General features: G+C 41.0%; 1 protein-coding gene and 1 pseudogene across 1 annotated transcript in view; both read right to left on the reverse strand.

Annotated features, from left to right (window-relative positions):
• GLG1 (golgi glycoprotein 1) overlaps positions 1–27,269 on the reverse strand; it is a 138,255-nt gene extending 110,986 nt beyond the window's left edge. Inside the window, exon 1 of the mRNA XM_075536242.1 lies at positions 26,834–27,269. Coding sequence (XP_075392357.1) covers positions 26,834–27,241 — 408 coding nt within the window. The 5' untranslated portion in view covers positions 27,242–27,269. The remainder of the gene's footprint in view (positions 1–26,833) is intronic.
• Positions 6,733–7,188, reverse strand: LOC142432335 (large ribosomal subunit protein uL23-like; annotated as a pseudogene).
• Positions 27,270–27,698: the final 429 nt, after the last annotated feature.

A 27,698-nucleotide genomic window follows, 5' to 3' on the forward strand; every position in this document is an offset into this window, starting at 1 on the left:
CTCTGGGAGTAGAAAGCCTTGTCTTTCACCCTTGGAGCAGCTGGTGGTTTCCAACTGCTGAGCTATCAGTTAGCAACCCAAAAAATAATCCACTAGTCCTCTAGAGCTTTGATATGGGTAAAAGTCTCACTCAATATCTAAATTCCAAAATTAAAATAACCCCCAAAGTAAACCTTTAAATGTTAAGAGATTTCCACAATATAAATTTTGGCTAGAAAGTTGAAGTGGAATGAAATCAAGGCATGCAACAAAAAGATAATGCACCTTACAGGTAATATAAAGGAGTAGCTTATATGAGCCACACTTCATCCATTTAAGGTGCACCCTTTTATGTACCCAAGACAATTAGAGCATGTCGTTATTTTAAGAATCATCCTGATTCTGATCGCTTAGGAAGGGTTGTCCCCTAAGACTGACTAAAGACTAGCGAGCCATGCCACCAATAAAAGGGTGCCCCTTCCAAAAAAACAAATCAGGCACACATTAGAAGACTACAGAAAGAGACACTCATAGAAAAGGACCCAACGCTTGAGGACGTGCAGCAAGGAGTACGCAGTTAGCAGGCCCAAACCTCGTCCGTAGTAATGCTAAGGCTCCTTTGAGACATGGACAGATATGGGCCAAAGTTTTCTTTTTCTAACTAGATAAACATCGATTATTTTCAGCCATATGGTCCACATACTATCTCAACAGGATCTTCTTTTAAAGTAAAATTATTCTTCCCTCCCATCCACATAAACAGGTTGTAGCCTCGAATTGGTCTGAAAGGCAAGTTTGCCAACCTTTGCTTCTTTTAACATGTTTCCTAAAAATGTTGCTGGAGAAATAAGAAAACAGATCTCAATGAGATTTCTTAAGTTATTTTACAATGTTTTAACCAAACCTGCTAAGCCAAAACACAATGACTCTTATTGAAGAAAATATTTTTATTTTTTTCATTTGACCTATAACATATAACCTAAAACAAAGATTCTCTCTATGGGCAGCTGAAGAAATATTTTTACTTCTCAAAAGACATCATGTGCCCCTACAGGCACATGCATGTGAATTCTAACTAAGTCTGATTTACAAGAATCAAAATTGTGAGCTTATTGAAGGTCAGACCATTTTCTAACAATTCGTTATTTATACCTGGGGCAGCCCCGACTCATCACAAACCTGGGCTTTGACATTAAGGGTACATGAAAAACAACTTTGGAAGGACAGTACTATTCACTCTTGCTGACAGCACAGGCCATGACAATTAAGATAGGAAAATAAGCCTCTACCCCAGTAGGAGAGCACGGCCAGGGCAATAGCTTCGTATCTGTGCTGTCCTCGTATGCACCTCTTCAACACACTGGGAGATACACTTCCAAGTCAGCTTGATGAAGAAACTAATGGCAATTCAGGATAAAATCTGTCAAGATTCCCTGTCACACACCTTTAATTTTCCTGATGTACAAGAAAATATTTCCAAATTTAAAACCAGACTTACCTAAGTAGACCTATTCTGATCAGCTGTTTCAGTCAGAAGTATATACTTGAAATGTTTTGTAACAAGAAACTACATTTTAAAAGGGGCTTGACTAACAGAACACACAGTGTCAAGAGAGACATGGTTAAAAGGCTGTAATCTGTAATAATGATCACGTAGATAACAATGAAAATTTAAAAATAGGAAGGGAAGAGCACAAATCTCATGTTTTGCTTTTAGTATTATTACTCTACACTCAAAGAGCTTATATCTGTTTACTGTTCTCTACTGAAACCAGAAGAACGAATATGTCCCTGCTTAGACTTATTTTCTGCCTTGAAAAAAAAAAATCACCTTTTTACGAAGATGGCAGGCACCAAAGGCAAAGAAGGAAGCCCATGCCCCTCCTGAAACAGAAGCCACAGCAAAGGCTTGACAGGCCGGGAAGGCTGTGCTGAAAGGCGTCCAGAGTCACACAAAAAATAAAAGATCCACACGCCCCCACCTTACAGCAGCCCAACAGCCTGAGAGTGAGAAGGCAGCCCAAAAGCCCTGGGAGAGCGCCCAGGAGAGACAAGCTTGACCCCTGCGCCATCACCCAGCTCCCCTGGATCAGAGTTTTCCATGAAGAAGATGGAAGATAACAGCACACTTGAGTTCCCTGTGGGTGTCCAGGCTGCAAGTACCAGGTCAAACAGGCTGGGAAGAAGCTCTGTGACACGACACAGCCCAGGTCGACACCTTGCTCAGGCCTGACGGTGAGGACAAGGCATAGGACGTGACGCTTTCGATGTTGCCAACAAAATCAGAATCATCTAAACTGAGTCCAGCTGGCTAATGCTAAATAAAAACCTTTTCCAAAAAAAAATCAACTATGACCTAATTAGTAATGGATTTCACATATTTTTTAAAACCCGTGTATAATATGAATACATTGATGACTCATGAGTGATTAATGAGACTAAGACTAGAAGGAAATGGATGAAAATTGAGTTCATGGAAGTAGGTTAAAATTTTCTGCAGAACTTAGCCAATTAATGCCGTACACGACTACTGAGCTGTCTTGACTATGACTTTGGCACAGCACGGTCTATTTAATCCCTAGTTTTGTAGTATTTCTTCTCTATGAAGTCCATTCAGAACAAAGACTGCCAAGTGTGTTTTATGCGGATTAAATGAAAAGAAATCAAATGTCTAGAATTAAAATCAAGAATAATATAAGCATTCTATTTTAAAATTAGGTAACACAAGAACAAAGAATTTAAAAACTAAAAACACCCCCCCAACCCCAGCCAGTCCTGGGGCTTTGGGGCTCTGCTCAAGGGGAATCCCCCTCTGGGACAAGGGGGTATAGTGAATAGTGTGACTCTCTGCCTGGGCATGCCTAAAGAGTGGGGTATGCTGGACCCATATGAGCTCCAATAAATTTCTTTTCTTCCCTTTTGATTAAAAAACAACAACAACAAAAAAAAAACAACAAGGAAAGGTGAGATGAGGTCTACAGCTCTTCATTAACAATCTGCTAGCACTCTGACTGTATACATGCATTACATGAGAAATAAAAAGAGGGAGAGAGCTTAAATCCCTGTGCTTGTCAGAATGTATGGTACCATGCAAATATTGGCATATTTCCTGAACGACTCTGCTATGCTTCAGTGCACTTGTACACATGCACACAATATTTGCATAGAGCATACTGATTCTGTTAAAACTAGATCTAAGTCAAGACCTTTCAAGGAATGTTTTTTTTCCAAGATGATACGGTCTTACATGACACTTTGGTAATCTTTAACCATTGAAAAACAAGTAAATGTGTCCGGAAAGCTCTGTATTGTTAAGCACCCGACTCTTAATAATCCATGTAAGAGTAAATGAGTTAAATCCTGAACCATCAAGTTCAAAGCTGTTCCAGGAGTGCTGAGTAAGCAATAACACACCAGAATTTAAGAAGTTAAAAGCACACACACACACAAAAAAAAGAAGTTAAAAGCAGAAGTGTATTTGGAAACTCAAATGATCTTGATTTAAACGTATTAGCATGGCTTTTCTAAAACAGTTAAGTCTTAGGTTGTATCAATTTTTTTAATGAAGGTCTAATTTCTCAAGGTTATTAGATATTGAAGATGGTAACCCCCCAAAAATTAATGATGCTCAAAATGGAAATAAGAGCCAATCCTAGTGAGACTTCTCTAGATCTGGCAGGTAAGTCGATCTAGAGGTTTGCTAGGGAAAAGCATCATCGAAAGTCCTTGGGACTCACAAACTACACGAGCAATAGATAGATGGACGGACTTTTAAAGTACTATCAGCTGTCAAATTTTAAATTTGCTGTTATATTTCTAACTTCCCCCTCACCCCTAAGGATCTATAGTCTTGTAGTTCACAGTATTTGTAGAAATTCACATGAAAATCCCTAAATTAAGCATTGTGAACTATTATGTAATATTTGGTGGCTCAGATGGAACAGTTTATTGACTTGCATATAATGTACTGAGATAAGGTGACACTTCCTGGTTCACTTTAGTTACATTTACTTTTAGAACAATTCCGTTTAGGGGAATTTTCCTGCCAGCTTACATGATCCAACAACAATATTTGGGGAGTCAATTATTAATAGCTACTAAAAAGCAACAATTATTTGTACGCAGTAAATTGTACAAAGCTTCAGACACGTTTCAGCTGGTTCAATAACAAAATGGAAACCATCTCACTTCTAGGAATATTACCTACAACAAAGCGAAACTATAAATTACATGGTTATTTAATAAGGCATAGTTTGAAACTGCAAAATATGACGCACATCTGAAATGCCCACGCACGAGGCTGTGCGTAAACTGCTGGCTCCACCAAGGGCAGCACCAGTCAGTAATAGGGAAGAATGAGGGAACTTGTGTGAACGGCTACAGAATGAGTTCTGGGACACAATATGAACCGTCAAAAATCAAAGTGCAAGGGGCGGGGGAGCTGATACCAAGGGCTCGGTAGAAAGCAAATGTCTAGAAAAGAATGAAGGCAACATATGTACAAACTCGACTGATGCGATTGATGTATGGATTGTAACAAGAGTTTTAAGATTCCCAAATAAAATGATCTTTTAACAACAACAAAAAAAAATCAAAGTGCGCTGAGCACCAAGTAGCATGTTATATATATTATAGGTTGGAACGTTGGCGAAATAAAATATATTTGTATGTGATCTCTTGAAGGAGGGACAACTAAAAGTATAAAAATTGATACTGGAATTAGAAAAATTATTATTTGGTAAGAATGGGTTTAAGGCAAAAATCATCAGTAACGCTTACAAACTAGTTGCTATTCTTGTTGGTAGGTCCCACGCACAACCCCGCTCAGACCTGCACCGTCCTCACAACTGTTCCTGTGTCTGAGCCCACTCCTACAGTCACTGTGCCCGTCCATCTTGTTCAGTGCCTTCCTCTTCTTCTCTGCCCTCTACTTCACACCAAGCACGATCAGACAGGGCAGTTACACAGTCTCCAAAATCTCCCATTACCGATTAACTAGAAATGGGAAAACAGTAACTTTGCAATGGAAAAGCGTGGCAGACACCACCACCTAAAATAAACGATGTGATCAAAGCTATTACCACCAATAATATAAAACTGCCATCGTGGTGCACGCCCATCAAAAATGAATAACCAGAAACCAGGCAAATAAACAGGCAAACCACCCTGAAGGCATTCATTATACATGATAAATGGCCTGCAGTCTCTAAAAGTAAACATTAGACCACAAGATTGAGAGAGTTCAAACTCATCAGCCACTCCAGGAAAAAGCGGAGCCTAGCTGCTTCAGCAGACATTGACTTAATAGCAGTAGGTGGATACTCTTCCAAAATGCCAAGATCAAGAAAGACAGAGACTAAAGAAATGACTAAAAGCAATATAAGGTCTGGCTTATGTACTAGAAGAGAGAATTTTTTACTATAATGGACATTAATTGTACAATAATTTATCAGTGTTAACTCTAATTTTTATAACAGTTCTATAGCTAGTTGGAGAATGAAATAATTGAACTGTGATTAAAGAAAACCTAAATTTTCTTAGATGATATGTCTGCAATGGGGCATCAAGATTGGAGGACAGCTTATTAACAACCTGTCCTAATGCCGATAATACAAACTTGCTTGCTGATGAAAAGCAAACACTGCAGCAGTCAGTACAGGTTACAACTCATTGTAAAGAAAACGAAAACCCCAATCCTCACAACTAGACCAATACACATCCTCATGAAAAATGGAAAAAAGATGGAAGATATCAATAATTGATTTCATTTTACTTATCCACAAGCAACAGTAGAAGCAGAACTCATGGATTCTAACAATGCCTTGTACTGGGCAAAACTACTGAAGAAGACCTCTTTCAGGTTCGCCTAAATAACCTCATTTGCATGTGAAAGTATGGAAAACCAAAGAACTGATGATGCATTTGAATTATGGTGTTTGTGATGAATATTTAAAGTGTCATGGATTGCCAGAATACACACAAATTTGTGTTGGAAAAGTAGTAAGAAGCACCTTAGAACCAAGGATGGGGATACTTCATCTCACATACACTGGACATGGTATCAGGAGAAACCAATCCCTAGAAAAAGACATCACTGTTACAAAAGAAAAAACCATCACGCTATGGTAATGGAGAGAGAGGGTCAGTAGAAAATAGGGAGACCCTCAAGAGATGACAACCGTACCCAGCAGTAGCTCGTTCTGTGGTACAGAGCACTGCTAGGAGTCAGAGCCAACCTGACAGCACCCAACATGGCTGCATCTTATTTTCAAACTTCTAAAAGAAAGAGAGAGAGAGAGAGAGAGAGAGAGAGAGAGAGAGAGAGAGAGAGAGAGAGAGAGAGAGGTTTAGTAAAATAGCAGAGGGCTTCAAAAGGTTCATGGAATAATCCTCTTATGTTTGAATTCCAATTTCCATGAATGAAGCCAGTGAGAGTCAGAGAAAGAGAAAAAGAACGATAAAACTAATGGTATAAAACACGAACATTAAGAAATAATTGGAAATGTTCTGTGATGATGTAGTAAACTCTTGGCTGTTAACCAAAAGGTTGGTGGTTTGAACCCACCAGCTGCTCTGCATAGGACAATCAATACAGCTTGGGGCTCACAAAGGACAGTTCTACTCTGTTCCATACGGTTTTTAAAAGTTGGGATCAACTTGATTAAAAGGGGGGAGGAGTTGTTAATTCTTTGAACTGTCTTTTTTTTTAATATTGAAAAAGTTTACATTTCGCATTAGCCAACTGGGCTCACTTTAGACAATTCCAATTTTGTTGGCAACATCTAAAGTGTCATAGTCATATGCCTTCTTCTCACCGTCAGGCCCTATCAAGGTGTTGACCTTTGCTACGTCAATGTCATAGAGCTTCTTCACAGCCTGTTTGACCTGGTGTTTGTTGGCTTGGACATCCACAGTGAACACAAGGGTGTTATCTTCCATCTTCTTCATGGCAGACTCTGTGGTCAAGGGCAACTTGATGGCATAATGGTCCAGCTTAGTTCTCCTGGGGCCGCTCTTCCCAGGGTATTTGTGCTGCCTTCTTAGTCTCCAGGTCTTGGGCCGCGGGAAGGTGGGTGATGTGCGGATCTTTTAGTGTGTGGCTGCGGAAGCCTTCAGCACGGCCTTCTTGGCATGGAAAGCCTTTGCTTTGGCTTCCGTTTTGGGAGGGGCAGGAGCGTCCTTCTTCACCTTTGGCGCCATGTTCGTGAAAAGGGTCTTTGAACTGTCTTTAAAACTTTTCTACAGTCTAAAAGTGCTTCAAAATAAAGTGTTTAAAAGTGGAAAAGCTATTTGTGTTTGTGCTGTTTTTGACTAATGTTACTAGTGTGATAAAACAAAACAAACACAGGCTGGATGCAGAGTATGAAACTCCTTTTTGAACTGGTGGCCTGGGAAATAATTAAGTTTCTCCTTATTCATAATCAGTGGAAAGTTATTTTCTCTTTTTCATTTGTTGAGCTGGGAATACAAGCAAGCACCAGTCTATAAACTCAGAGCCCAGGAGGCTCATGCTTCTGTTTATACACAAAATCTGCTGACACCGAGAGTTTAGACATTATACAATTTACAGAAAAACTTCTAGAGCCAGAATGTTCACTCCTGGTGTCCTGATATTTTATATTCCTAAAACTGCCTATCCAAGTTATAGCTCTTCTTTACAGATACTACTTCTAGTGACTTCCTCGCTGTTCTGCATCTATTTCAGAATGGCATTTAAACCATTTCTTGTCTACTCTCCTGGAGGTCTTCAGGCTTACTGAGCACTACTTGTGGGCACAAAGCCCCAACTGTTTAACATCATTCTAAAACTGCCTTATAATATTAATCAACATGGTGACCATTTAGAAAATGGCCAAAATTTTTTTAATTAATATTTTAAACAAAAGGAAAATAGCAACAGAATTATCATGGACAACAAGGTTTATTTAATTTTGCTTAAACTTAATTTCAGAGTGAAAAGTTCTGAAGAAAAAATAAAAAAGTAAGATCTAATCTTTACTCTGGGGACCACAAATTAAATCTGATGTAGCAATTCTCTTGGGAACTGATAAGGCTTATGAAATTCAAAAGGGCTTTCATCTTTGCCAAAGTTCTTTTTAAAATTCCACATCACGTTTCTAACAGCTCCCTTTCTTTGCTTCTGAGCATTTATACTTATTCAATTTCTCCAATCTTTTATCCTGATTTCTTTCTTTGTCTTTAAACCAGGGGTCCTGGTTGGGCTGTTCACTACATGGTCAACAGTTCAAACCCACCAACTGCCTCTCGAGAGAAAGATGAGGCTATCTGCTCCTGTAAAGACTCACAGCTTCTGAAGCCCACAAGGGCCGTTCTATTCTGTCTTACAGGGTCACTATGAGATGAAACCAACTCACTGGCACTGCGTTTTTTTGGAGTTTGGTCTTAAACTTGCATCTTTTCTGAGGTCGATCTCAAGCCCACTCAATGCAATGGAGTCCATTCTGACTGACAGTGACCCTATCAAACTGACTGCTCTGGATTCTATTCCACCTCATGGTGAACTTACAGGAAGGAGCAGAGGGTACCTTTGGGTTTCCTGGACGTTAAATCTTGGCAGGAGCACACAGCCTCATCTTTCTCCTGAGGCACAGCTGGTGGTTTCAAACACCTTTTGGTTAGCAGTCCAATGCTTCCCCACTGTGCCAACAACATCCATTATCTTGGAAAATCTTTTTAATTTAGCTGGAATTATGCTTATTTCTAGAAGCCATCTCCTTTTCACCTTATTTTCACTATTAAACTTCTCAAATACACTGAAATACATTTTTTACCAAAAAACACGCTTTTATCTTAGTCATTAAGCTGAGCTATGTTTTCTATTTGCCCTAGGAATTATTCAGAGCTCCTTTTGAATTTCCCTTTGCTTGGCTTTCACAATCAAATTTCTCTAATTCTTCTTTTAACTTTCAACCCTTCCTTCCATTTCCTGTAATTCTCTCCGCAGGCTGCTTTCCAGCCCTTAATTGTGACTCAGCCCTGGGAATGCTACTTTTCCATTGACATATTCTTAAAGAGGGCTCAACCATTTCCACAGCTCCAACTATAGCCTTTCAAAGCAAATGACTCTAGAATTTAGATGCAGTTTAGATTTAGTTCCAAATATATACCCGTGGTAGGTTTTTGGGTTTTCACTGGCAACTTTTTGAAGTGCCTGCCTGTCATTTAAAACCCAACACAAGCTAAGAACTGTATATTTTTAGAAGTGGTCGAACAGTTAAACATGGACATTTTTTCATCTAGTTCCTCAGTTTCAATCATCATTTTCACATAAAAAGAAAAAAAAACCAAAAACATTTCCCAGCTCTCTAAATTAGTCAAATATCCACAAACCTACTTTCATGGTACTTACTATAATTACAATTTTCTATTTATGTTGTGATTCTTTAACCTCTTCCACTAGGTGGTAACCTCCATGAAGCAGGAATCATGTCTTTTAGGGATGAGAGTAAGGGACTATGATAATCACCAGTCACAAAACAAATGAGTAGTTTCTGCACGTAAGTAAATTTGTCCAAATTCTGTGGAATGAGCAAAATAACTAAATTGTTCCTTGGAAATTAGAATACAGAGGCAGTAAGTTCCCTATCCATCCTATTTTCATCTCCACTGCTATTAACACAAAGGCAGTGAGGTCTTTTCTTCAAGGTCCAGTTCCAACAGCAGCTAATGCAATGAGCTCCTGGAGACACCTTCCACACCTCAACACATATTGTCGCCACCAGAATAATTCTTAGCTATTTGATTATGTCAGTCGCCTATACAAAAACCTCTAATGACTTCCCAATTTCCTCCGAAGTCTATCTATGTGATCCTCAAAAAAATTCACTGCCATCATGTCGATTCCAACTCATAGGGACCCTACAGGGCAAGGTAGAACTGCCCCTGTGAGTTTCCAAGACTAGCTCTTTATGATCGTAGAAAGCCCTGTCCTTCTCCTACAGTGCAGCTGGTGGTTCCAAACTGCTCACCTTGGGGTTAGCAGTGCCCAACAGGTAACCACAGGGCTCCTTTATGAAAACCTAATTGAATGAGGTTTTTAAATTCTCCCAGATGAGTCTTTGTACCTACACCCTAATAGTAAAGGACATACATAAGAAAGCACTAAGAAACTTTTATTTTTAGAAATACTTATAGTAACATTTTCAAGAGATTTAAGATGGATTGCAACCCTCAGCATGGATTATGATTATGATTATGATTCCATGTAAAAAAACTATAAGCTGAGTTTTTCAGCACATTTAAAATGCAGTTTTTGTGGTAAAATTAGGTGCCCCGGCAGATATTCGGGTAGGCTTATACTTGAGTATATGCAGTAAATCCTCACACTGAGCCAACAGATAATATCATGATGAATGGTTAAAGTTCTCAAGGATTTTGTCTTGCTTAGATCCACAATTACTACTCATAGAAGCAGCAGCCAAGAGATCAAAAGTTACGTTGCATTAAGTAAATCGGCTGCACAATATCTTTTTAGAGTACTGAAAAGCAATTGAAGACTACAGTGCGCCTGACTCAAGTCATGATATTTTATTTTTTACTATTTATTTTTCACTTTTCCTTTTTGTTGTTGTTTTAGAATACAAAATCTTTAATACATGTGCTAGGGAGCAAACTCAGAGGGAAAGAGAGCGAACTAAAGGGTAGAAATGCATCAAAGGGCTTCTGTGGTAGTTAGATAATCTGTGTGAACTTGAGACGATTAAGAGTGAAGGGGTGGAGTTTAGCCAATCAGGTCGCAGCTTGATGACCTCATTTAGAGGCAATAAGTAGATAAATAGCTCGCTGGAGGCGGGACACAGAGACACTCCCTACGAGACATTCCTGTTTATAAGACACATAGAGCCCTGGAGCTGGAGGAACCACATGGAGACCCTAACCAAAACTGAGCTGCTTCCACTGCCACTGGATCCACAAGACTTCACCCACTGGCCTGTGATCTTCCTGCATTCAGCATCATTGCACGTGTTGCGTGAGTCTGAAGAGGAATTTATAGATTGGTATTGGACATATGGGCGAATATCGGACTTATGGACTTGATCTGGACTGGGCTGAGATGTTTTCTCAATATACAATTACTCTTTATATAAAGCTCTTTCTTGTACACATATGAGTGTCTGAATTATATGACCGGGGGAAAAAACAAAAGAGAACATTTGGCATGATTGAATTGCTCTAACCCAGAATAGGCGCCCTTTTGCAGTCCATAATCTCAATATGTGCACCATTTTAAATACCTGGTCAAAGTATTGCAAGGATTCTATAAAAGGTGCAGCATGTTGTAGGTGAAGTCATATTTCACTTAAGATACAAACCAAATTCATTGCCATCAAGTTGACTGTTATTCAGTGACCCTAAATGGCATGGATAACTGCTACAGTGGGTTTCCAAGATGCTTTTGTTGTTTATTCTTTCTTCTTATTATTTTTAGTTTAATAAATCATTTTATTGGGGGCTCTTACAACAATCCATACATCAATTGTATCAAGCACGTTGGTACATAGGTTGCCATCATTATTTCCAAAACATTTTCTTTCCACTTGAGCCCTTGGTACAGCTGCTCTTTTTTCCCTCCCTCCCCCTTGTGACCACTTGATAAATTATTAATATTTTCATTCCTTACACTGTCCACTGTCTCCTTTCATCCACGCCTCTGTTGTCCACCCCTCAGGGGTAAGAGAGTGGGGGTCATACGTTGATCATTGTGATTGGTTTTCCCTTTCTCCCCTCACTTTCTCCCTACGCACATGGTATCGCTACTCTCATTTTTAATCCTAAGGTGTTTATCTGTCCTGGTTTCCAAAACTCTTTAGGGAAGTAGAAAGTCTCATCTATTTCCCATGGAGTGTCGGATGAGTTTGAACAACTGACTTTATTGTTAGCAGTTCAGTGCATATCCCACTACACTATCAACACTCCTACACAATGGTGCAGTCACTTTGAAAAACAGTATGGTAGTTTCTCAAAAATTAACTTTATGTCATCAGTGGCGAGGAGGGTGTAGGAGGCCTGGTAGGGCTTGATCAAGGGTAATGTAACCGAGAGGAATTACTGAAACCCAAATGCAGGCTGAGCATGACAATGGGACAAGAGGAAAGTAAAAGGAAATGGAAGAAAGAACTAGGAGGGAAAGGGTATTTATAGAGGCCTAAATACAGGCATGTGCCTATGTAAATATATTTATACTTGATGAGGGGGAAATAGATCTATGTGCATTATTTATAGATTTAGTATTAAGGTAGCAGATGGACATTAGGTCTTCATTCAAGTACTCCCTCAATGCAAGAACACATTGTTCTATTAAAGTGGCATTCCATGATGCTCACCACAGGATCGCTGAAGACAAAGCAGGTGCATAAGCAAATGTGGTGAAGAAAGCTGATGGTGCCCGGCTATCAAAAAATAATAGCATCTGGAGTCTTAGAGGCTTGAAGGTAAAGAAGCGGCCGGCCATCTGGCTCAGAATCAGCAAAGTCCACATGGAAGAAGCACACCTGCCTTTGTGATCATGAGGTGTCGAAGGGATCAGCTTTCAACCAGGAAAGAACAAAAAATCATATTACTGTGAATGAGGGGGAGTAAGGAGTGGGGACCCAAATCCCATGTGTAGACAACTGGACAACCCCTTACAGAAGGATCATGGGAGGAGACAAGTCAGTCAGGGTGCAGGATAGCAACAATGAAACATACAACTTTCCTCTAGTTCCTAAATGCTTCCTCCCCACTCACTATTATGATCCCAATTCTACCTTACAAATCCGGCTAGACCAGAGGATGTACACTGATACAGATAGAACTGGAAACACACGGAATACAGGACAGATGAAATCTTCAGGACCAGTGGTGAGAGTGGTGATACCAGGAGGGTGAAAGGAAGGTAGAGTGGAAAGGGGGAACCGATCAGAAGGATCTACATATAACCCCTTCCCTCGGAGACGGACAACAGAAAAGTGGGTGAAGGGTGATGTCAGACAGTGTAAGATATGACAACATAATAATAATTTATAAATTATCAAGGGTTTAAAGGGGGCGGGGAGGGAGGGGGGAAATGAGGAGCTGATACAAAGGGCTCAAGTAGAAAGCAAATGTTTTGAGAATGATGATGGCAACAAATGTACAAATGTACTTGACACAATAGATGTATGTATGTATGGATGGATGGATGGGTGGGTGGATTGATAAGAGTTGTATAAGCCCCCAATAAAATGATTTTTTTAATTAACAATATATCCCAGCAATTCCACTCCTAAGTTATACCCAAAAAACTTGAAATAAGAGAAGACATTTGCAAACCAATGTTCACTGTAGTTTGGTCACAATAGCCAACAGGTAGAACGAACTACAAGAAGGATGACTAGATGAACAAAACCTGGCATAGTCATACAAGAGACTATTATTCACCCACAAAGAACACTGAAGTCCTGATACACTCTACAACATGGAGGAAGCTTCAAAATAGAAGTTAAAGAGGCCAAATACAAAAGAACAAATATCCCATGATCCTAGATAAGGTAAATTATAAAGACTAGAGTGTATTAGAGATTACCAGGGACATAAGGGTGGGGGTAGTGGCGAGTTATTGTTTAGGTAATACTGAGTTTCTGTTTGGAGAGATGAAAATTTTTTTGAAAATAGTGACTAGACATGGTAAGTATATCTAGTGTCACTGAACTGTACAGTTAGACATCATCAAAAAATTAGTATGTGTTTCTGTTTTTGCATTTAGCAGTTCAATGTATAACCACTAAGCCAACAGGGTTCCTTCACACATGCTGCTGTTTTTAAGAAAAAAATGTATACGAAAAAATTTTAAATAAATGTTAAAGAGAAAAAACCTAGTTATAGTTTCTGGGTGAGAAAGATGGCCAACATCTATATAAGTCAAGGAATACTCTGTTAAAAGTTAATACTTTTTCACATTAGTTTTTAATATTTCACTAAAAAGAAAAACACCCATTATATTGCTTCTCCTACTATAAATTCTAGGACTGTAGGATCTTTCTGATTTTCATTTCATACAGTAAATATGGATAGATGATACTAATTAGATGACAGATTTTGTTCCTGATTAATACATTCCACCTCTGAAATTAATGTCCACTGCATGTGATGTATCATCACATTAGTGAGCTGAGTAGGCCATTCCAAGAACTTTGGGAATTACATTAGTGACTTGAAGACTATCTTTCGCTTTAAACTTAAATATTAAGAGAAAACTTCCTCAGTACCAATGCACTTTCTTTAAATTCTTTTTTAAACATTTCCATTTGGATTTTATTGTTTGTTTTTTAATTATGCCTTTGTATTTGCACTGATTTGGAATTTAAAGCTAGGAGCCTTGGTCACATAGTGGTATGTGCTGGGCTTTGCTAACCCCAAGGTCAGCAAGGAAGACAGGCTTTCTATTTCCATAAAGTCACTTACAATCTTGGACAAAGTCCATTTTCAGGATCCACACATGGATTTAGTCTTGGGTGTATCCCCCCATATCATAGTTGAGGGATGTAAATAGCCGCTAACAGACATAGAGCACTGTAAAATCAATTATGGCAGACATAGTTAGGTCAAAATGTAATATCTTATCACTTGATCTCCCTTTAGACCATTTTCAAACTATTTCAGTTTTTTCTTTTTACGTGAAGGGGAAATACACGTGGATGAAAAACCTGGTGACGCCCCTCTGACCAGGGATGTGAACAGCTTCGCTAACACACAAAATGCATAGGAAAGTGGATTGTTGCAGCTGCAGTTAAATTTTTGCATTTGTTTCCTTATGATCCATTTAAATTTGTTGTAGTTTTTAATGTTTTCTGTTCTCTTTTTGATTGAAGCTCTTATCTGACTTGGTTATTCTTATTAGCTGTTTTGTTTTTTAATGTTTTCCTGTATATGAAATCCAGGACACGTAAATCCACAGCAACAGTAACTGGATTAACGGTTCCTTGGGGGTAGGGCAGCAGAAGTTGGGAGGAAATGGGGAGCTAACCATGAGTACATGATTGAAGAGACTGTTCTAAAACTGATTGTTGTGATGACTGTACGTTTCTTGATGTGATTGAACTACTGAATTCTATGGTATGTGAATTATATGCCAATAAGACTGTTGGGGGTGGCGGGAAGAGTTACAGTCTTGGAAACCCACAGGGGCAGTTAGTTCTACCCTGCCCTGTCCCAAAGGGTCGCTATTAGTCACGCTGATGGCAGTGAGCTTAGGGTTTTGTTTGGTTTTTTAGTTTAGTTTTTGTTTGTGAACTTAAATCAACATTCTCCGGATTTTTCTCACTCATCATTTCAATCCACTGTTTCTCTTGTAATAATTTTAAATAGGCATTACAATTCATTTGTTTTTTTAAAGAATACAAAAGTTTTAAGAGTTTGTTCTGTTTTATAAGTTACTTGAAATCAGTATGCCTCCTATAGTTATATATGCTAAAAAGCCTTCAGCAGAATTTAAAGTTACTGTAAACACTACACAATTCAATCGAGTAAGTTTCTAACCAGTAAAATGATTGAAGTTGAATGAAAACAAACGTCTGATTCTCTTACTTCATTACTATTTTCAGACTCCAGTCCACACTGAATTGTAACGCAGATACAAGGGTTAGAAATGGCAGTCTTGCGGGTCATCACTGAGGCTCTTGTTTAAGCTTCCCATTCATCTAATTCAGCCCGATGACTTCCAGTGTTATCAATCAGCGTATCATCCTCTCAAGGTGGAGGAGCTCCTACCCTAACAACTCAGAGTCGGCATGCTAAAGATTCATCCATTAGCAAGATTAGGATACTTTAAAGTTGCTAAATTAAGAATGTCATGATATGAACTGCCGATTTAAGAAGGACCGAACGAAAAGCACTCTGTTCCTCCCAACCATTTCCTCTACCAAATACCCATAGCAAGAATACTGAACATATCATGGACTGTCAACAGGACAGACAATCGTGTCTTGGAAGAAGTACAGCCAGAATGTTCCTTAGAGGGAAGGATGGTAAGACTCTTGCGCATGTTGTCAGGAGACACCAGTCCCTAGAGAAGGGCATCGTGCTTGAGAAAGTAAAGGGGAAAGCACGGAAGGCCCTCAACAAGGCAGACTGCCACAGTGGCTGAGCAGTGGACTCAAACACACGACACTGTGAGGATGGTGCAGGACTGGGCAGTGTTCTGTTCTGTTGCACACGGGGTGCTATGAGTCAGTCAACTCGCAGGCACTTGACTCTTCTCATGCTACTTACTACTTTATAACTTGTATTGTGATGGTTACTTAAGTACTGTAAATACTCGAGGATAAGCCGACCCAAATATTCGCCAAAGCACCTAATTATACCACAAAACCTGCATTAAAATGTGCTGAAAAACCCGGCTTATATTTAAGTATAAATGGTAACTCTGTTTTATAGACCAGTGCTATCCAAAAGAAATAAAACGTATACACATACATAATTTTGTTTCCTAGTGGTTATATCTAGTAGCTCTAGTGGTGTAGTGGATTGCAAGTTGGGCTCCTAACCTCAAGGTCAGCATTTGAAACCACTGGCCGATCCTCTAAAGAAAGACGAGGTTTTCTACTCAGTAGAGTTACTGTCTGAGAAACCCAGAGGGGCTATTGCTTTGCCCTATAGGGTCACTATGAGTAAGACTCAACTTGATGGCAGTGAGGTAAGTTTTTATAGGGATCATAAAGAGTAAAATTAATTTAAATAACTTACCTTATTTGGACCAATCTATCCAAAATATTGTAGTATCATATAAAATTGTACTGCACATTCTATTTTTGCACTAATCTTGTAAATCCAGTGCATAATTTATACTTCCAGCAAATCTCAATTCAGATTAGCTATGCTTCAAAATGCTCAAAAGCCACATATGGCTGATGACGATCATTGGAAAATGCAGTTCTAGGTTATAAATGCCTAGAAATAGGAGAAGGGAGGCAGAGTAATCTTAAGAACTGGACAGATTTGCTTTCAATTCTATGTTGCCCTACTGATTGGCTCTGAGTTACTTAACCTCAGTTTCTTCTTTTACAATAACAATACAACACCCCTACCTAAGAAAATCAAAATGTTTAGGCTAAGAGTAGCAACACTTGGGTCCAATTAAATCTTTGGAATCCACAATTTTATGCTCTTTGTATGGTCCCAAAGAATTTATTGCCTGCAAGATATAAAGTGGTTAACAAACCATTTCTCAGATAGCTGATTCTTTGTAGCAGTCTTATTTATCAAACCAACTATCAGTAATGGTGGTATCTTAAAGTCCTAGAGTTGTTCCACAATAGGTGCATAATAGGAGATTGATACTGACTTGATTATGTGGTTAGATTGCCTACAACCACTATGTAAGAATATTGAGATATAATGTAGCTGGCATCTTAGAAAAGGGCACACAGAATGCCCTCAGTAAATGCTAACTAGTGTTTTCCCTCAATATCAAGCAGGGTCTTGCATACAGTAGACATTCAATAAATGTTTGCTACAGGAAGGAAAATTAATTTGCATGACGTTCTACAAGTCATTTTAACTGCTTCTTTTTTAAGTATAAAAATATATGACCTATGTTTGTTTATGCTGTTGACTAAATTAGTTTTAAACATATCAGGAAAAAACAAACTAAAGAGAAACATGGCATTTCATCTTTTGGACTGTTCAAGTATTTTATTCCCTCCCAAAAATGATGGATTATTAAGCAACTATATCCTGTAGGACATTCTTGACAAGAGGCTTCTTAAAAAATATTTTCTATAAATGACGGTACTTTTTTTTACAGGAAGCAATTATCTGCAGAAAAAAATTACATGCCAAGCTGAATGACTGGCACATCTAAATGTCTGGGTTTTGTTTGTCAAACCAAACAGTGCATGAAAGTAAGACCTTTATAATCTGAACTCAAATAAATCTCAAAAACTCTACTTTAGTCCATGCCACCTCCTGACCTCCTCAAACATCTCTCTTCTCACCTGTGTTTGTAATTCCCTTGAACATTCTCTGTATCCTCTAAGATCACAGAATGACAGAGCTGGAATGATCTTAAGAGATTATCCTATTTCAGTGTTTTCCAAAGCATGTAACACTGGTGCAAGATAATTCGAGAGGCTATTTGTTAATATTGTACATTTTGTTGTTGTTAGGTGCCATCTAGTGAGTTTCCACGCTGCGAACCAACGTACAGCAGAACACTGCCTGATCCTGTGCCCTCCTCACAGACTGTTCTTATGTTTGAGCCCTTGGTGCAGCCGCTGTGTCCGTCCACCTTGTCCAGGGCCTCCTCTTTTTAACTGCCCCTTCACACCAAGCACGATAGCCTTCTTCTCCAGACACTGGTTTCACCTCACAGCATGTTGTATTTAATGTGACTTAGAAAGATATGACTAGTATATCAAATTCATGGGTACATGTAAATCCTCACTTAGAAGTAGACAGTCCCGAATTAAACTAAGAGTAGCAGCACTAGATTCCCAAGAAGTTTTCAGAATTCTAATATTATGCTCTTTACACAGCCCTGAAGAACTGTATGACTACAAGTGATTAGCAAATCACTCTTAGCTAATTGTTCATCATAATCTCAGTTATCAAATTAACTGTAGGTACAGTGTTCTTCCACATGTTGTGGTTAGGTGCTGGCTAACAACATCGTTTGGCTCACACCCTTAACGGCCCTATGCACAAAGGAGCAAAACACTGCACAGACAATCCTCACAATTGTCCCTGTGCACAAGCCCATTGATGCAGCCACTGTGCTAATCTAGCTTACTGAGGGCCTTCCTATTTTTTGCTGCCCACCCACCCCCAAGCCCCCTTACCAAACATGATGTCCTTCTCCAGGGACTGGTCTCTCCTGACATGTCCAAAGTACGTAAGACAAAGTCTTGTCATCCTTTGTCTCTAAGGAGCATTCTGACCTTACTTCTAAGACAGATCAGTTTGTCCTTTTAGAAGCCCATGATATTTTCAATATTCTTCTCCAGCACAATTGAAATGCATCTTTTCATTTTTTAAAAATTATTTTATTGGGGGATCTTACAGCTCTTATTAAATCCATACATCCATTGTGTCAAGCACATTTGTACATAGGTTGCCATTATCCTATTCAAAACATTTTCTTTCTACTTGGGCCCTTGATATCAACTCATTTGTTTTTCCACACTCCCCACTGTCCCACCCTCATGAACCCTTGATAAATTATAAATTATTATTTTCATATCTTACACCATCTGCTGCCTCCCTTCACCCATGTTTCTGTTGTTTGTCACCCTGGGGGGAGAGGTTTTAATACATCAATGATTGCAATAGGTTCCCCCTTTCTCCCCACTACCCTCATGGTATCGCTACTCCCATTAAATGTTCCAGAGGAATTTATCTGTCCTGAATTCCGTGTGTCCAGAGCTCTTATCTGTACCAGTGTACATGCTCTGCTGTAGCTGGATTTGTTAGGTAGAACTGGGGTCATGACAATAGGTGGGCGGGAACATTAAAGAACTAGAGGAATGTTATATGTTTCATCGATGCTATACTGTACCCTGGCTAGCTGGTCCCTTCCTTGTGACCCTTCTGTGAGGGTATGCCCAACTGTCTACAGATAGATGGGTTTTGGGTCTCCACTCACCCCCACCTTGTTTGCATCAATATGATTGTTTTATTTGGGGTCTTCTGTTGCCTGATACCTGGTCCTATCTACACCTCATGATCACAGAGGCTGGTGTGCTTCTTCCATGCTGGCTTTGTTGCTTCCCAGCTAGATGGCCGTTTGTTTATCTTCGAGCCTTTAGGACCCCAGACACTGTATCTTTTAAAAGCCGGGAATTATCAGCTTTCTTTACATTTGCTTATGCACCGATGTTGTCTTCGGCGATCATGTCAGGAAGGTAAGCATCACAGAATGCAAGGTTATTAGAAAAGTGTTTGTGCATTGAGGGAGTACTTGAGTAGAGGCCCAATGTCCACCTGCTACCTTAATACTTAACATATAAATATATATATACATAAATCTGTCTCTATTGTGTACGTGGCTGTATTTATTATACCTCTATAAATGTCCTTTGCCTCCTAGTTCTTTCAAATCTATTCTTCTATGGTCTTCTTTATTCAATGTCCAACTTTCACATGCATATAATGCATAGAAAGCAAAACGTCATTAAAAAGATCAAAATGGATGTCAGGTCCCTGGAATTGGTAAAAAAATCCAAGGTTTGATATGGCACTAATGAAACATATAAATAACCTCTAGTTCTTTAATACTTGTTCCCCTCACTATTAAAGTTTTTGTTTTACTTCATTAATTATGTTTGATTTGCATATTTAAGACTGATTGTACGTGAAAGTCAAGATAGATAACGCTTCGCAAACAGTAACAGGAGTGATGGTTCCCTGAGGTTATGGGAAAAGAGGGGGGGGGAGGGAAGGAAGGAATGGAGCTGACAGCAGTGATGACTGTATAATTCCACTCAATGGAGCTGAACAACAGAATTGTTCATGAGTGGATACACAGGATTGTATAAGACATGTCAAAAACCCTATTATATATATATTAAAACGTGGCAAAAATAAAAATAAGTAAATAAAAGGGGGCAGAAGAAATACAATGTCTGAGCCCTAAGTGGCACCCTGTGGCCCCAAAATAAACACATGCATACATACACGGATGTCCGAAGAGACTCTGAACCTTGCTCTTAATCGTAGAGTAGCTAATGCAGATGGAAGGAAGGATGAACTCCGGGAGCTAAATAGAAAATTTCAAAGGGCAGCTGGAAAAGACAAAACCAAATACAATAAAGAAATGTGCAAGGACCTAGACTTGGAAAAACAAAAGGGCAGAACGTGCTCAGCATGTGTTAAACTGCAAGAACGCAAGGAAAAATTCAAGCCTCGAGTTGCAATCTTGAAAGCAGATTCTATAGGTAAAATAATATATGCAGAAAGCATCAAGAGAAGGTAAGAACACACGGGGTCACTGTACCAGAGAGAGGACTCGACATTCCACCATTTATGAGCAAGAACCAAGGTACTAAAGGAAGAAGGTCAGTGTCTACTGAAGGCACTGCCTGAGAACGAGGCTCCAGGAAGTGGTGGAATACCCACGGACATGTTTTAGGCAGGCTGAAGAAGCATGGGAGGCACTTTCCACCTTAATGAATGCGTAATACGAGATCAATAAAGACCTGGTGATTACGCGGCTAGATTGCCTACAATCATGGAGTTATCACAGAAGGAACTTCCATAGGGGCGCAAACAAAACAATCGTAATCTAAAGCCCACTAACTGCTTCTAACCACTGTTTGGCATTATTCCTATCACTCTTCCCCTTTCCCTCATGAACTGTAGTATACAAAATATACACTATCAACATACAGAGAATATTTGGGGAGCTTCAAAAAGTTAATGAAAATTCCATTATCTTTCAAATCCATGTTTCCACAGATTATTTGAAGACTCCTCATAGACAATGTATAGTAGAGGCCAAACAGCAAGTAATAAATTTTACTGTTACACGCCTCTCACTTATCATACCTATCAGAAAACCGAGATTCAGAGTAGCAAAATGACTTGCTCAGTTAAACAATCAGTTAACAGGGTGGGCTCTAATCTCAATGCACTTCCTCGTGCTCCCTGGACTCAATGCAAGTCCAAGGGAAGTCTAGAAAACTCACAGGGCAGTTCTGCTCCGTACCATGAGTCCGCATCAACTCGGTGGCAGTGTTGTTGCTGTCTTTGCACCTCTACATGCGTTCATTACACTAGTCAAATCCTGCTTAAGGTAAACTGGAGTTTGAAAAATCTTCACATTTACATTAAGAAATTCTACTCTTGATGGACTCAGACTTCATTAGTTTTATCTGATAATACTGGTTTGTCTGGCTGAGGAATCTAAAATACATTAAAGCATAAAAGCTGCTGCCACTCAATTGTTCTTGGCAGTGAAGAAAAGAGGATTCTACTTCATGTTGTATCCGTTTTACCACCCCTGGCCTTCTCAACAGTCACATCATAATTTCCCTGGCTGTAATCACCCATGGTAGGTTAGGTAGAGTGTGGTCTTTGAAGTCACATAGAATGTCTGGGCATGACTTTGGACAAGTTACTACATCTTCTTAACTGAGGTAACAAAATAATACTACCCTTATCTCACAAGGTTATCAAAAGATAGTGTTGCATACCACTACAAGCATTGAGTTAAGTTAAAGTTTAGGAATAAAGTAAGAAAAGTATTCACCTGTAAATATCAAAAGAAGTTATGGTTTGTAAGGCTGAAATGCTCATTCCTTTTCTATACAAAAAAAATGACTGCCATCGAGCCAATTCTGACTCATGGCGACCCTACAGGACAAACCAGAAAAGCGCTTAAGGTTTCCAAGACTATGGAGACAGTCTGCTCGTCCTCCCTGGGAGTGTCTGCAGTGAGAATGAGCAGATCAAGTCACAGCTCACCCCAGCACACCACCAGCGCGCCGTGACGTAGGAAACAGTCCATCGTACCTAGACACAGAGCAGTCACTTTGTGCACAGCACTTAGGCCAAGCCCAGACCAAAACAAGTGCTATGAAATCAGTTCCCACTCACAGCAACCCTGGCCCCTGTGGTTTCTGAAACTCTAAATCTGTAAGGGAGGAAATGGCTTTACATTTTTCCTGTGGATCAGCTGTTGACCTTGCAATTAGGAACTCAAGGTATAATCCACAGTGCCACCAGGGTATCTAATGACTTAATTAAAAATTTTAAAAAGCACCTCACTGCCATTCAGTTGATTCCGACCGGTAGAACAGAGTAGACTTGCAACTGTGGGTTTCAGGGCAATTTAACTGTTTACAAGAGTAGAAAGCCTTGTGGTTCCCCTGTGGAGCCACTGGTGGTTTAGAACTGCTGACCTTGCAGGTACCAACCCAACCAGTAACTACTATGCCACCAGCGCTCTATTAATGAAAATAGGCAGGGTCCTTAAAATTATAATCTGAACCTACCTAACATGCCAAGAAACCAAAAAACCAAACTCACTGGTAGCAATCCTACTGGAAGTGGCCCCGGGGGGGTTCTGAGACAGCAACTCTTCACAGGAGTGAAAAGCTTTGTCTTTCTCCCACGGAGCCATTGGCCGTTTCAACGTGCTGACCCTGTAGGTAGCAGCCCAACCGTATCCACTGCGCAAAGAGGATGTACCAAGATTTCAGAAATATTTCAGGATGCTTGTAAATATTGTGAAAGAACAATTGGGTTCTAGGTTTTTTACAGTCTTTATAAGAGATGTACATTGACATATTTAAGTGAAATAACATAATGTCTGTGATTTCCTTTAAAACATTTCAGCGACCCCAACTCAGCACATGCACGTAGTGTACACACACACACACACACACACAGTGGATATGGTAAAGACAGCTGAAGAAGCTGAGTGACGTGTACATAGGTATTGATTATACTATTCCCCTGTAGTGTATGTTTCAAATTTTCTAAACTGAAAACTTTTTTTTAACGAAACAAAAGCAAAAAAATCCTAAGTAAAATGATAACCATCACAGTTGTACTAGACACTCCTTATCATGTTAGCAAATTACTCTCAACATAAAGCATCACTATATGTCACATCTTAATGAATGAACATTATCTTCCTTTTTGGATATTCCTACACCTTCACTTGGTAGACACCCAGGGAATATGTTCCCTTTTTTCTTCTATTTTCAAATTATACCTTACACAGAAAAAAAACCAACAACCCACAATGCCTATCTAGCCATTTCTGACTCATAGTGATACCCTGCCTATAAGACAGAGTCGAAAGTCTCCTCTTTCTCTACATGGAATGGTTGATGATTTAGAACTGTTGGTCTTGCAGTTAAGCAGCAACTGTGTAACCCACTATGCCCCCAGAGCTCACCCATACATGCCACAGACCTTCAAAAAGACTGTGGAAAATTCCACAATCTTTAATTCCATTTTCATGCCTGCTATCCCACCACTATTCCTGGTAAAACTACTATTTAATAGTGGGCCATTGTGTATACTTGGCCTTTTTAAAAGCATGACTCATCTGAGGTTAAAAAAGAAGAATCCCACGCATAACACATAATGATCCAAAAGACTGAGGAAAGGCTGTGAACTAAGCTATGGTCTACATGCAGTTTATAGTATAGTTTATATATTTGATTTATAATTTGGTCACATAAAATACATTAGAGAAATTGAAAGTATCTCCGGACTTAGTCATAGGTAATTGGAAACATCACTAAGTGGATTATGAGTTACTATGTAAATTTAAAAGCCACACTTTCAAGAGAGCACCTTGACCTTAAGATTTAACCTAACACAATACTTATTCATGCTATTTCTAAATAAACATATGGTTTACTATGTTGGGCTCTAAATGCTTACATGCTATGCCTTGAGACCAATCTTTGCTGAATTTGTATCCAAAGAGATAAAAAGGCATGTATGTTTTTGCTTCTCTAACAAGCAATCCTACCTACTAGACAATAAATACAAAATATATTACATACATTTCTCTTCAACTGAATAACTAATTCTTTAATTATTCTGAACACGCAAATCAAAATTTAATTCTAAAACAAACTGAAATACATTTTATTTTGCTGTCCCTAAAAAGAATAAAAATGTCATAAATAACTCTAACTCCTTGAGAATACACATGAGTGTTTATGGTACTCTTCTTTCAATTTTTCTATAAATAAAAATTCACTAAATTGCACATTTGGGTAACCCTCCAAAAAGACGTAATCTCCACTTTTAAGTTATATGACATCTTTCGGAGTATAAAACTGCCTCTACCAGCTTACCCACAATCAGTGTACATTTTTACCAAAACACTCACTCATCGGTGTGAAAGAATCCCTGGTGGCAAACTGGTTATTGTGCATAGTTGCCAACCAGAGGGTGGGTGGCTCAAATCTACCCAACAGGTCCATCTTCGGTAAAGATTCATAGCTTTGGAAATCCTACGGGGCCACACGATTTCATCTGATTGGATCACTAAGAGTTGGAATCGGCAACAATGGGTCTTTGGATAATCAACAGAAAGCAGTGTGCTGGGTACTCTGAAATACGGCAAAGGTAAGGTCTAATACCTGAGTGGCCTTATGGACTTATTGGACTACCATTCAAACCCACCAGCTGCTCCACAAGAGAAAGATGTGGTTGTTCCACTCCCACAAAGTTTTGACGGCCCCAGATATTCACAAGGTTTGCTATGAGTCAGAAGAACTAACTTGATGGCAAACTACTTATTTGATTTTTTTTTTTTTAGTTTCTTCTAGAACTCACTGTTGCTTTCGGTCACCAAGATTATCCGACTTGAGGAAACAGCTTCTAGTCTACATCCTCAAAGACCAAAACAGAAAATTCCAACCAGCTTGAGAGAATTGAAGAACTTCAGTTGTGTCCACCAGTGACGTTTAAAGTGTACAGAGCGGTAAGGGATTCTCTTTCGTAAAGCTGTGGATGAGAAGTGATCCAAAGCTGCACAATTCTGGGGCCTCTGGAGACACCTTCATGGCCTCCGGACTACCTGTGTCTTCTTGTCCTTTGAAGAGTTGTGGCTGGGTGCCTGGAGCAACCATCATAACAGGCGAAGGGTGCAAAGTTGCCAAGAGCAGCAGTTTTCTGCAAACCTGCTGTCTTCCTGCAGCTTTGACCAGTCTGATGACACAATTTCCTAAATGAAAGCGGACCCCGCAACGGCTTCGTTCCTAGCAGTGTCTGGGGCTAATGCTCGGTATATTACGGGCTGCAGAAAGCTCCGTGGTTCAAACCGTGCCTCACAAGCAAGCCTGGTGGCCCGCTTCCTGAAGGTCCCAGCCTGGAAATCCCTTGGGGGATTTCATGGCTCACCAGGAGTCTGAAGCAACTCCCGGGGACTAACACCATGGCGTTTCCAAAAGATACCCCTATCGGATCAGCCCCCGAAGTCTGCTTATGGGATAGAAGGCACTTCTGTCTGCGGCCTGAACGGGACAGAAAGCATGGCCAATGTCAGGGAAACGAATCACAGGCAAGACAATAGCAAAGCGCGATCTCATTAGGAGTTACTGCGAAAACCGTCTTCAGACGTCAGAAAGGCAAGCCCCCACAGCCCAATCGCAAACACGGTGGCTGCACTCTGGCTTCAAAAGCAAGGCTGCCCCGCGTTTGCCGGCTTCGGGGTGGCAAGTCACCTGGCGATTCACTACAAACAGACCAAAAGAAAGAAGTTGGGGGAAGGGGTGTGGTATGTGTGTGTGTGTGTGTGTGTGTGTTAGAAGGCACGCACTTGGGGTCAGCACCAAGAACACAGGGATCTGCCCATCACAAGAAGGGGCGAGGGCAGGAAGCCTCCGGGCGGCCCAGAGTGCACCCAGAACGGAACCCGGGGTCACCCAAACACACATCCGACTGCCAATAAGCAGGGGAATCTTCCTGTAACAGTTTTAAGCGCGCCCTGATATTTTCCGTCCAGAAACGGGCTGCTGCTGCCAATTGTCCGGCTCCAAACGCAAAGGCAGAGCGCGGAGGGGACCTTCGGCCAGGAGCCCGTCTGCAGAGAGAGCGCCGCACAAAAGACGCGAGCAAACAGCCACACGCTCCGGGCCTTCGCCGCTGGAGGCCAGGCGCGGGGCGGGCGGGGGGTCTCCGTTCCGGACCCAGCACCAGAGCGGAAGGGGGTGGGGGGGGAAGGAGCCGCGGGCCCAGGGTGGCTGGGAGCCTCGGGCGCCTTTCGGGATGCGCGGGGCCGAGAGGAAAGGAAGGAGTGCCGCACCGAGGACGCCAACGGCAGCGGGCCGGCGCCGGCGCCTTCCCAGGCCGGCTCAACCCTCGGGCCTGCAGCAGGCCTGGCCCTCCCGGCCCCGGCCCGCCTCCTCACCTCCCTCACGTCCTGCAAGCACTCGAGCACCGCCAGGTTGTTGCTCCAGGTGTGTTTGGGGCACACACGGGTCACGTCCTCCCGGCAGGACTCTTCCTCCGCCAGCTTCCAGCCGCCGCCGGGCCCCGCTCCGCCCCGCCGGGCCGAAGGCCCACCCGCCGGGAAAAGCTGCTGCTGCGGCGGCTGCTGCTGCTGCTGGAGCTGGAACTGAGGCGGATGAGGCTGCTGCGGAACCGCGGGCGCGCCGCCGCCAACCTGCCCTAAGGGCACTAAGTTGGCCGCCGGGCCCGGGCCCTGGCCGTGGCCGCCCTGGCTGAGGGCTTTCTGGGCCCCGGCCGCGGCAAAGAGCAGCAGCTGCAGAACCGCCGACAAGCGGAACATCCTCCGTACACGTCCACACGCCGCCATCTTGGATCCACGGCCACCTCGACGCACCCGCCGGCGCCGCGTATTTAAATGAGAAGGCGGGGCATCCGGCGTGGGGTAGGCGGGGCCCGTATGAGCCCCGCCCCGGCCAGCGCCGACCTGGGAGAGGGCTGCTTCAGGAGCGAGGTCCACGCCTTGGACCTCGTGGGGGGATGGAAAGCGGTGTGTTTTCCAGGAGGGGGTTGCTGATGCACCGTTAAATGTCTGGGTAGGGCAGCAGCTTGACCTAATTCCCTTGGTTTTCGTCACTGACAAATTAAAAGGAATTGGGATTATTTTAACCAAAATGGCCGGGAAGATGTGTTGCCAGTTCAGCCACTTGAGTAAGTAATGGGCAGCAAGTTTTATGTACATAAAGGTGAACTTTACACAGGCTGGGGTGTCCTTGCCCCTCACGAATCTCTCCTCCCTACCATCTGCCGCAAACGTCTGTCTTACC

The sequence above is a fragment of the Tenrec ecaudatus genome, chromosome 18 (assembly GCF_050624435.1).
Source record: "Tenrec ecaudatus isolate mTenEca1 chromosome 18, mTenEca1.hap1, whole genome shotgun sequence".
Lineage (NCBI taxonomy): Eukaryota > Metazoa > Chordata > Mammalia > Afrosoricida > Tenrecidae > Tenrec > Tenrec ecaudatus.